The following is a 12727-nucleotide window of genomic DNA, read 5'->3' on the forward strand; positions in this document are numbered from 1 at the left end:
TACCTGTTTATGGGCCATGACAGCCCCGGATCCGATGAAAGCTGTAACGGCACCGGACGGGGTTAAAAGCAGAGTGTGCCTGGCGTTCATGCTGTACCTGCGCTCCCTGGACTTTGTGTGGCTGTCATGGCCCATAAACAGGTAGGAACTAGTGTTAGGGACCACTCATAGAGGCGACCTTGACGTGGTGAGTGGCTTATTACGCGTTGGCCAAAATGTACACCAATGCCTCATTCAACAACCAGCATGGAGGCAGGGCGGAGTGCTGGTTGCAGAGTGCTATTGCATTTGTGTTTTTTTTCCTTAAAAAAATTGTGCACTGCACCCACAAAACACTTTTTCGGTAGATCGCTGAGTACATAAACCAGTTCTTGATGAGATTTCTCCCTGATCTCTCCCTCACAGTAGCTGCATCCTCTCCCTACACTAATCCGAGCAGACTGACGGGCGGCGCTACGTGACTCCAGCTTATATAGAGGCTGGGTCACATGCTGCAGTTGGCCAATCACAGCCATGCCAATAGTAGGCATGGCTGTGATGGCCTTTTGGGGCAAGTAGTATGACGCTTGTTGATTGGCTGCTTTGCAGCCTTTCAAAAAGCGCCATAAAAATCGCCGAAACCCGAACCCGAACTTTTATGTAACTGTTCGGGTGCCGAAAACCCTAAAGTTCGTTACGAACCCGAACTTTACAGTTCGGGTTCGCTCAACTCTAGTGATGAGCAAATCAATTTGTACTAATAGAATTCTTAAAAAAATTAGCCTCCTTGAGCAACGAGGGGCTGGCCTTGTGTTGCTCAAGAGACTCCCCCTCCTTCTTGATTGAGGAGGCCAGACATCTTCCTGGCCCTATCAATCTCATGCCTGGGCATTGCTCTCAGTAGCGGCCCAAGTGCAGAGGCTCTGCTGCTGCAGTCTAAACAGCACAGATGCCGACTATGCATGTGCCACTCATGTCTGGTTGCACCCAGAAAGTATAGCAACATACGCACAGTTGGCACCCACGCTGCTCAGGTAGCAGCAACAGAGCCTCTGTGTTTGCGCCACTACTCTGAGCAACTGTGCAGGTGCAAGATTGACAGGGCATTAGGAAGGGGGTATGGGACCCACGCTCTCAGGGTCAGTGGATTCCAGCATTCGGACCTCCCACCAATCAGTTATCACCTATCCAGTTGATGGGGGATAACTTTTAGTTACCAGAATGTGCATCAACAATCCTGTTACCCGATGAACAAGCGTTTCGCAGTTAATCAGTTGAACCTTTACAAAGGCAGATTTCACTAATGAGCATTCGTACGAACACTTGTTAGCGATAATCTTCCCTAACATCGGGTAGTATAAAGGGATCTTTAAAGGGGTTAACCCATGATTAATGTAAAAAATTAAAATCAGTCATCATATCATACATGGCAATCTTTTTGTAACAAAGCTATAACTAGTCCTGACCTCACATTGATCCATTCTCTGCGCCTATTGCTCTGCTAGATTTTTTTCAGGAGCTCAGGTGGAGTGTCCTTTCTTAGGGAATGTGTCCCGTAACCAGGGGTGTCCATAGAAATCATTGGGATCCATAGCAAGAAACTGAATTGGGGCCCCATGCCCTGCCCCTGATCCCTCCCACTACCCACACCTAGCCCCTGGTACTACCTGCCCGCCTGTTTTCACCAACAAAGAAAGAAATGTACAATTCAATCTTCTCATCCACCACCCAACCATTTATTCACTGCAAGTCTAAATTCTTATCGGCAGACTTCCCTTTCCCCATCATGGACAACTACAAACTTACCAGCCGCTTCCCCTCGCCCATCATCATGAATTACTGCAGTCTTGTCATGTACCGTGAACTTTGTGTGCAATCTCACAGCCCACCCATGAACTGCGCTACGGCTGCAGTCTTATGAGCCACACATAGTACCCCCTATGTTACATGCACAGGGGCAAACTACCTGTACTCACGCTGGATACCGACTGACCCCATTTTTGTGAATGGGATCCAGCGGGTGCTCAGCATATACAAGATCCAGAGATTTTGGATTCTGCTTTTATAACAGAATACCGAAATCTGATTGCAAGTTTGAACCTAGCCTTGCCCGATGAACTGTGGCCTTATAGTGTACCATCCTTCACTCATAGATTGTGCCTGCTACTTATTATACAGTATAAAAGTGCCATACCCTCCCCCATGAACTGTGCCTACTGCTGTTTCAACCTACCCCATACTGATTTACTGCTGTGTTTCTGGAGGAGGCTGACACTGTGGCAGAGCGCAGTCATGGTGGTCTCTGGCAGACCTCCATATCTCTGGACCAGATTCTGGACACTGCTGGATCAGATCAGGTCCAGACCAGTCAGTAAGGACACAGTGCGACTTGTGCTGGCAGAGGAACAGTGCCTGGACAAGCCTGGACCTTAGCAGCTGCAGAGCCTCATTACACACCTCAGTTACTGCGGAATATCATAATATACACCTCAGCTGCTGCAGAACCTCATAATACACACCTCAACTGCTGCAGAACATGATAATCTGATGCTACAGACAACATAAGGCTTTGATCACATCTGTGTTAGGGGCTTCAGTTGCAGATGATTTTATAAATGCTGGACACAATGTTACAGCCTGCCAGGGTCCATGATGGAAACCCATCAGATCTCATCATAGTCAGCGGGATCCGTCAGATCTTGCTGTCTGTGATATGCTAGATCCTGCACTACCAGAATTTTCGTTAGCGCAGATGTGAACAAAGCCTAATGCACACCTCAGATGGTGCAGAACATCATGATAGTGACAAAAAAACTACAAGTCTCATCATGACCAAGTTATTGCTGAAAATTAGAGGGCAATACATGGAGGGGTAAAAGAACAGAGAACTAAAACTCCTAGAATGTCCTAAGGTCCTTCTCCACATCATTTCTTATCGTTTTCACAGCTAGCTATGTAAGTGTAATTAGGGGGTGGTCTGCCTCCATTGGAGGTACGCCACTGCCTGTAACTGTCACAGCTTCTAACAGAATATATGGCTGGTGGCAGTTGAAAGTTGGAACTGAGCATGTGAATCCCCCTCAGCATGGTGGACAGAGTGATGAGGAAAAGAATAAACAGTAGGTGGTGCTATACAGATACATTTTATTGAATAACTTAGTAGCTATGCTAAATGTTTAAATACTTGCAATTACAAAAGTATTCAGATCCAGGTGCTGGTTTGAAAAATGTATACTATTTTTGTGGGACAACCCCTTTAATTAAGAATTCAGTCTGTGTTCACGCTTTGCTGTGTGTGCTTGCTGTGTCCAAGTTGTTAGCATATATTTGCAAGCAGCAGATTTGTTGCAGAGATTTCTGCAAGTGTCTCATTCATTTGAATGGGACATGCATAAATTCATGAATGGAACTAATATTAAAATGCAGCAATTTCTGCAACAAATGTGGCATGTCTGAATATATCCTAAATTAAAGGGGTTCTGCAGTTTGTTTAAACTGATGATCTATCCTCTGCATAGATCAGAATCTGATGGGTGGGGGTCCGATACCTGGGAGCCCCGCCGATCAGCTGTTTGAGAAGGCAGCGGCGCTCCAGGAGTGCAGTGGCCTTCTCAATGTTTACCGCAGTGACGTCATGACTAGTATCAACTGGCCATGGACGTGGCTAAGCTCCATTCACTTGTTTGCCTTCTCAAACAGCTGATCGGCGGGGTCCCGGGTGTCGGACCCCCGCTGATCAGATGCTAATGATCTATGCAGAGGATAGATCATCAGTTTAAACAAACTGCAAGAAATGTTTTTTTTTCATCTCATTGTAGGGAGTCCGTCACTCTGAACATGCAGTCTGATTTGTCAGTCTCAGGCTTCAGAGCAGGATTTGCTGTGCAGATTGCTATATATATTTTTTTTTTGGGGGGGGTCAGTACCACGTGTATTTTATTCATTTGAACTCATTTATGGCTTGGGAGTGCAGTGGGTGGTCCTATTTATTGACTAATAGCTATAGTTATCTGTCTATACTCACTTATGCAAGAAGGCTGTCAGTCAAAGAGTTAAACAGTAACTAAACTCCTTAGTTCAGAATGAGCAAATGAATAAAGACATCGTTATGGTGAATCTTTTCTCTGCTAGCTATACATCCATTTTCCTCAGCTCCAGATTAAACTGCATGTTCAGTGTTGTGTTTCCTTTAAGTTGTTGTCTTCCATTTCTAGATTCAAAGCTTTAACCAGTTTTCTTTCCCCTCAGACAATAGAGTTTGATGAGGGAGCTGGAGCAGTTCTACGAATTCAGCCTCTGCGGACGCCCCGGGATGAAAATGTGTATGAATGTGTGGCTCAGAACATTCATGGTGAAGCTACAGTCAGTGCCAAACTCACTGTCTTGAGAGGTACAAAGGCAGCGTATGACTGACATTATTCTCTTCTACTGTTTGTGAATGTTTGCCCTATGGCTACAAATCAAATCTGTCTTGTCATAGAGAAAACTGTGCATCTTCCATTCTTCCACACTTCTGTGGTCGGGCTCACCTTTTTTCACAATGATCATATGGACAGTGTTTAACATATATTTCCAGAGAGGTTTGCACACATATTTGCAGGTACATTTGAGCTGTTTGCACAACCAGTGAGTGGCCAAGCATGTATTTGTGCAGAATGGGAGAATGGATAAAGCCACTGCCATAAAACACTGGCAGCAGCTTATGTCTCTGAGGACAGCAGATTTGTACCTATGACACTGGCTGACCTGTTGCATGTGCGCTTGGCAGCTGAAGACCTCTGTGTTGGTCCCATGTTCCTGTGTGCCCGCGTTGCTGATTAAAATGAAGTTTTAATATGTGCAAATGAGCCTCTAGGAGCAATGGGGGCGTTGCCGTTACACCTAGAGGTTCTGCTCTCTCTGCAACTGCTGCACCCTCTCCACTTTAATTGACATGTCCAGGAGTAATGATGTTTTTACTGCTTGGTCCTGTTAATCAAAGTGCAGAGGGTGCAGCAGTTGCAGAGAGAGCTGAGCCTCTAGGTGTAACGGAAATGCCCCCAATGTGTAGAGGCTCATTTGCATATATTAAAACTTTATATTTCTCAGCAATGCGTGCACATATGAATATGGGACAAGCGCACATGCAACAGGTCAGCCAGTTTCATAGGTACAAATGACAGATGCCCTTTATAAGGATTGGGCAGTTGAAATCCATCCAAGCAGACAGCAGACCCCCTCCACATTAGATGGTCGTCAGAACCACAACAAAATTGGCAGGTTCACTCAACATAGATCTAATTTGTATGGTCAGCAATTGTTTACTCTGAGCTTTTGGTAATAGATTACCTGATAGTACTGTACTTTTTTCTTTTTACCTTACTGTTATCTTCCACACTTATTTCCCGGTATATGCAATGATTGGGTATTTTTATCCCTGTGTGTCACGATTCTTGTCATGGGTGTATTATAGCTATATTTAGAGCTAAGGAAATAATATATGGCACCCCCACTGCACAGCAGTAAATGGAAGCAGTGCTGCATCATTACACAATGGATGGAGTTGTGTCAGTGAAGCAACAAGCTAACAGCTGATCGGTGGGGGTGCTGGGTATCGGACCTCACTAATCTGATACTGATGGCCTAAAATTACAGTCACTTATCAATACATATAGATTTACCATAATTAGTGCCATATTTAGGTTATTTTTTAAGGGAATAATTTATAGAAAACCGTATTGCGAAAATTGAAGAGTTTTAGCCACAAATATTTTTCCCAGTTGAAGACAATAGGGATAAAAAAAACTAGGGACTAATAAGATGAAAAATATGAATGAGGCTTTTACAAATCTCATTAATAAATATGTAAAATCTGAATTTGGATCCACAATTTCAAAGGCCATTTTAATACCAAACCTAGTTGCCAACTGAATGTTCACTCCATGAACTGTTTTATTCCACATCTATCTTAAACCATGCATCTTATTTTAATGGAGAGAGGGGAATAAGCTGCTGATACACACGTCACAGGAACAAAGGATCAAACATGAAGCCCATCATGCCCAATCTCTGCCCCTCGTCTACTGTCTGGCAGAGTACACATACAGCATTGTCATCTGTTCTGTGTGGAATAGGCAGGTTGTAGATGCCTTTTCATTATTCCAGAAACAACACCACTCCAACTTTAAGTCAAACTAAATGGATTTAACTGCAATACCAAAGCAGCATTGTATGTCTCCTCTCTTTCCTATATTCTCTATCTTTGCGTCTTCATCTCTATTCACGTACTTTCCCCAGTCTTCCTATTTGTGCCCTCTTTTTCTACTAGTGTCTTCTTTTTTAGAATGCCAATTGTATTGGTCATACCCTTTTTAATGTGTTTTTTGTTTCTTGATACTTACAGTATACACAGTATGTAGCGCCAGCATAGCCTGCCGTGCTTTATGACACATACTAGTCTCTATGGCTAGTTAGGCTCACAGTATAATTTCTCGGTCACACAAATACAAAGAACACTACAGCACATTTGAGACGCATGTCGAGAATCTGTAACTTCCAAGAAGACGTTACCCATGTTGATTTCTTTTTTGAATCAGATCCTTTTTATTAAAGGTTTTACATACAGCCAATTATTCAGATTAACCGTACATTATATGACAATAGGATATCAATACATTTTTAATCAATCCTACTTTATCCAAATCAGCACGTCAATAACACTGCATCAAATAAACCTTTATTAAGTCTCCCAGTCCCCCCCAACTCCCCCTCGCCCATGTTGATTTCTAACAAAGGAGCCCAGTGCTAAACACTAAGCCACTCTCCTGCCCTAAGTACTTCTCACTCTGTAGTATAGTTATATTATTAGCACAAAGATAATATTTATACAACATGGACTGGTTTTCTTATGTTTAATGATCTTTTTGCACAGAGGACCAACTCCCCCCTGGCTTTCCAAATATTGATATGGGTCCACAGCTCAAGGTTGTAGAACGTACAAGAACAGCTACCATGTTGTGTGCGGCCAGTGGAAATCCAGATCCGGAAATAACCTGGTTCAAAGACTTTCTCCCAGTAGATCCTGCAGCTAGTAAAGGAAGAATCAAACAATTAAGATCGGGTAAGAGGAAAAATTGTACTGGAAATGCACGATATAACATACAATGTAGAACCTTAACCAGTGCAAAGCTATCCATTCATCTGTCTATGTATCTAAAGAATAAAAACTGGCAGCACTCCCAATGATTTTATTTGTAGTAGCAACATTTCAGCTCCTTCCCGGGGCTTTTCTCAAGCAATGTGACAGTGTCCAATAATAATAGAGAGAAAAGAGAGAGGGTTTTGTCTAAGAGAAAAACAGTTTGTTGCCCATAGCAATCAATCACAGCACAGCTTTCATTTTACCAGAGCAGTGTAAAAAATGAAATCTGAGCTCTGATTGGTTTTACATTATACATCTCTAGGATGTGCTCCCTGTACTATATCACACTAATATATAAAAGGCAAGCCGTGTTGCCAAAATCTTTTTAAATGAGGCAGAACGCACTGGTGGAGTCCACTATGCAATACCCCTCTTCCCCCTCTACTTCTCAACTACAGGAAAAGGTGTATTGAGTAGTGTACTCTGGTAGTGTGTGTGTGGAGATCAGGTTGCTTTTGAGGGGGGAGTGCAAAAATCTATAAAACCACAAAAAAACAACAACCTGTGAAATTGGTGCAGGGACAGTGGACAATGATACCATATAGAGTAGTGGTATACCCAGGAGACAGCGATGTATATAGGGGATAGAGTGGTGGTATACCTAGGTGACACTCATGGCATAACCAGAGGACAGAGTAGTGGCATTGAAGTGGCACAGTGATTAGGGGACAACGCGTTCTAGCGTCTTTGTATTTTTTGACACAACTGGCTTTATTGCTAGTGTGTAGATAACTATAAAGATCATGTTAACAGTGCCGTCAAGTTCACACTCAGTAAGGATCCTGTTTCAAAATCCAAAAGTGGAATCAAGTCACCATTAACGTCCAACATGCACTTTAAAATAGCTTATACTTTATATAATAAATTATACAACAGATTTCAGATGGAAATGGCTCAAACAGTGCCAAATGTGCATAACTGATGCTCAGGATCGTTTTTTTTTACAGGATCCGTTTTTCTTTCTTTTTCTGTTCTGATGGATTAGATGAACAGAAAAATAAATGGTGATGTGAACTCAGCCTAAATAACTCTCTAGATGTTTGTTTCTGATTGTGTACCTGATTATTGATCCTTGTCTTCAGATCAAGGCCTGTTTCTCCCACTCATAGAGTAGGTGGCCAGGCTTTAATTGGACCTCAGAGGATACTGAACCTCTAGTGCTACCTGATACAAGGAAGCTATTCTATAAGGCAGGGGTCAGCAACCTTCGGCACTCCAGCTGTTGTAAAACTACAATTCCCAGCATGCTCTATTCATTTCTGTGACAGTTCTGAGAAGAGCAGAGCAAGTATGCATGCTGGGAGTTTCACAACAGCTGGAGTGCCAAAGGTTGCCTACCCCTGCTATAAGGCAATGTTCACCCTTTAAAACAGGCCTTTAGACATAATTTAGGATTGTAGTTAAGCCAGTAGTTTATCCGCAGACAGCTGTTTTGGGGTGAATACCACTCATCAGTGCAGAGCAGAGAACAAATTTAAAACAAACCTGGCATCAGTTTTATGGTGCCCTAACTGCCAAGTCCTACCTAACCTCTCCAGCGATTGGCTGATCTGAGCTTGAATCATATTATGGACTTTTCTCTAATGCTCATGTATGACATGCTCTCAGAGATTAGTGTAGCTCCAGCCTCCATTCTCCTTCCTGACATGCGCAGAAGCTGAGTGACAACCTGACAAGGCTATTTATGTGATCCCCAGGGACACACAAGTGCTGTCTCGCTTGATGACGGTATTATATATATATATATATATATATATATATATATATACTTCATAGTTTTGGCACAATTTATTGTTCAATGTATGATTTGCATTCTACATACCTCCAAACTTTTAAAGAGTCCAAGGAGGGACAATATTGGCGCCATGCGTAGCGAGTGTAAAGGGGGAATATTAATCACCAATATTTGTGTAAATATCGGTAATTAATATTCATAAATAGGAGGAGTCAGCTATTGATAACTCCGCCTATTTATGCCTTTATATAACAATAACAATATTTTCACTATGCCTTACACTGATCACTACACTAGCTGCATGCGCCTTACTAACTATTGCCAATAACTACACGTTACACAGATAGATACAAATATAACAGTATTTATTAACAATACACTGCGCAATACACTAACAATACAGCACTAATTATACAGTACTCAACTACACTACACGTTCCCAATTCCACCCATAAACTAACTATACGATACACACATTCAATATTAACAGCCCACCCACCTAGTACTATAAACTGTCCCTATGGGGTAGACGAAGGTTGACGGTGGTCTTACACGGGTGTAAGCCGACCTCAAAGCATTAAAGGGTTATTAGGGGTATATAGGATTACCAGGGGAGGATAGGGTTACCAGGGGAGTATACCAGGGGAGTATAGGGTTACCAGGGGAGTATAGGATTACCAGGGGAGTATAGGATTACCAGGGGAGTATAGGATTACCAGGGGAGGATAGGATTACCAGGGGAGGTTAGGATTACCAGGGGAGGATAGGATTACCAGGGGAGGATAGGGTTACCAGGGGAGGATAGGGTTACCAGGGGAGGATAGTAGTGGGGTATATATATAGAGTGGTAGGGGGTATATAGGGAGAGAGAGTTGTAATAGGGGGGTATATAGTGGTGAGAGTGGTATGGTGTATATAGGGAGAGAGAGTAGTGGGGTATATAGTGGGGTATATATAGTAATAGGGGGGTATATAGTGGTGAGAGTGGTAGGGGGTATATAGGGAGAGAGTGGTATGGTGTATATAGGGAGAGAGAGTAGTGGGGTATATAGTGGGGTATATATAGTAATAGGGGGGTATATAGTGGTGAGAGTGGTAGGGGGTATATAGGGAGAGAGAGTAGTGGGGTATATTGCAGGGGGGTCCGGAGGGTAATGCAGGGGGGTCCGGAGGGTATATGGATACTTAGGATTGATGCTCGTTGGTCCAGGGGTCGCTCGTTCGTCTAAGGGGGATCTCCTTCAGCGGCGGGGGGGCGGCACGGCTCTTCTACCCCAGTGCTGGGTCCGTGGGATATTTATATCCCACGGCCCGCACTGCCGCACCGCCCACAGGGTGGCGCGCGCGCGCACGCGCGCACACCACTATTGGAGACACGTGGGCCGGCGCAGTGAGATGATGTCACTGCGCCGGCCCGTGCGTCTCCTGAACGAGCGCATCGGGGCTGCGCTTTCATACCAACAGGCGGGGGAAGCCTTTGATCTCCCGCCTGTGGTATTTAGCATTCCGGCCAGCGAGATGTTAATTTCGCTGCCGGAATGCGCATAATAGAAGAAGGGGAGAAACCTCCTCTCCTTCTATCATGCATAATTGTCTCCAGCGGCGCTGGTGACAATTATATCAAAGGGCTCAGATTCTGTGGAATCTGAGTCCTTTGAAGTTATCAGGATGACCAGACCTTAGTCTGGTCATTCTGATACAATCAACCAGATTGCATCTGTGTGAATGCTTGGGGGACATTCACACCGATGCATCTGGTTTCAGATGTATGGAGGGGGGGAATATCATATAATATATATCTATATATGTGTATGGATGCATGGGGCACATCCATACACATGTATACACCAACATAGGGGACAAATACACACACATCAGGGGGCATAAGGGGCCCAGTTATATACATGTATACATATCCTAATATGTATACACATGTATACAAGGGGCCACTGCCCTATACATATTATAAAGGGGGATTATGGAAATACATATACATATATATATATAGAAAAGGGGGCCACAGTATATATGCTAAGGGTGCATATATTTCCCACAGGGGCCACCATGAGTCCCTGTGGGCACCCATGGGCAAACGCGCACAGATGCTTGGCACATCTGTGCACATCATCCCAGGATGCGGTAGTACATGTATGCATATATACCATACATGGCCGCACGTGATTGCATGCATGTATGGGTATATATGCATACGTCTCAACCCTTCCTCAACAGCGAGCCACGGCAAATCTTTTTGGTGCTAAGCCATGCCTCTGCCCAATGTCTATCTTTACACCCACACAGTATTATGCTCCCTTAATGCCCCACATAGTAGTACCCCCACAGAGTAGAATGCTCCCTTAGTACCCCACACTGAAGAATGCCCTTTTTAGTGCCCCACACGGTACATATGCCCCCTTAGTGCACCCTTACAGTAGAATGACAACTTTAGTGCCCCCTTATAGTATAATGTCCCTTTTAATGCTCCCTTTCAGTAGAATGTCCCTTTTAGTGCCCCTTACAATAGAATGTCCTTTTTAGTGCCCTCTTACAGTAGAATGTCCCTTTTAGTTTCAACCAAAAGAGTAGAACGCGGCGGCACTGCCTAAACATCAGGCTTTCAAATACATGGGCAATCCTGTGATACGTGTGAAACATCCATGTGGTGCTCTGCCCGTAATTAGTCCTTAATAATTCTCAAATGTAGAGTATATAATTAAGGCGGCACTCACCATTTGTCGTATAAAAGTCCTTTATTCTTCTAAACAGACATATACATGTGTGGCAGGGGCGGACAAACTTCCATGCAGTCAAAGACGACGGCCGTTTCGCGCAATTGTGCTTCTTCTGGCCACTGACGTAATCGCGTCCCACAGGTGCTCATTTTATATGCTGCTCTGCACCATTATCATGGTAATCAAAAAATACTGATTCATCGCAATGCAGCATATATACTATAGTGTGTATATCTCGCATTTAAAAACAAGCAACAGTAATCAAATGAGCTCTGACACAAATATTCATGTTTTTTAAAGAAAAACGCTGAGGTCATTTTTATCATTTAAGCCTAATAGACCTAATGCTTTTGTTCGGATGATCCATCTAGCCTCTTTTTGTAACAGCAGGCGGTGCCTATCACCAGCTTGTGGAGGAGGAGGTACATATTCAATACCTGAAAAACGTAAACAGTTTGTATTTCCCCCGTGTGCTTCCCTTACCAGATTTTACCGAATTCAAATGTTCTCTAAACCTTTCATAGATACATCTACATGGTTTTACCCACATAAAAACGTCCACATTGACACATTACCAGATATACCATGTACGTACTTTTACAAGTTATAAACCTATCAACTTTATGGTATATGCCCCCAAAAAGCAGGATTTTATTTTGAGCATACCTACAGAAGGCACAGTTTCCACATTTAAAATTTCCTTTTGGTCTCCTGTCTTGTAACCAATTTTTATTCCTCTTTTCTACCTATCTACTCCTCACCAGCATGCCTTTTATAGTCTGGCTTCTTCTGAATGTTATTATCGGTCTGTTTTTAATATACTCTTCTAGGCTACTATCTCTTTTCAAGATGTCCGAATTACTCTGTATTATTTTACGTATATTTTCTGCCATCGGACTATAGCTAAAGGAAAAAACTAATCTTTTTTGGTCTCCCCTATTATTCCCTTTTCTTTTGTTATTCCCCTTTTTTTCCAGCTGTCTCCAAAGCTGATTCAAGGGCTTCACTCGGTTAACCTCTCTCCAACAATCTTTCCTTTATTTCTAAAGCTTGTGTTTTGTAACCCATTTTTGTACTATTTATTCTTCTTAGCCTAATAAA

General features: G+C 43.1%; 1 protein-coding gene across 16 annotated transcripts in view; it reads left to right on the forward strand.

Annotated features, from left to right (window-relative positions):
* Positions 1 to 12727, forward strand: part of PTPRS (protein tyrosine phosphatase receptor type S) — a 600160-nt gene that overhangs the window by 150069 nt on the left and 437364 nt on the right. For all 16 annotated transcript variants that reach the window (XM_040417715.1, XM_040417713.1, XM_040417721.1 and 13 more), the window contains exons 4-5: positions 4228 to 4369; positions 6890 to 7078. In XM_040417715.1, the coding sequence (XP_040273649.1) occupies positions 4228 to 4369; positions 6890 to 7078 (331 nt within the window). The remainder of the gene's footprint in view (positions 1 to 4227; positions 4370 to 6889; positions 7079 to 12727) is intronic.

Source organism: Bufo bufo, chromosome 2 (assembly GCF_905171765.1).
Source record: "Bufo bufo chromosome 2, aBufBuf1.1, whole genome shotgun sequence".
In the NCBI taxonomy this organism is placed as follows: domain Eukaryota; kingdom Metazoa; phylum Chordata; class Amphibia; order Anura; family Bufonidae; genus Bufo; species Bufo bufo.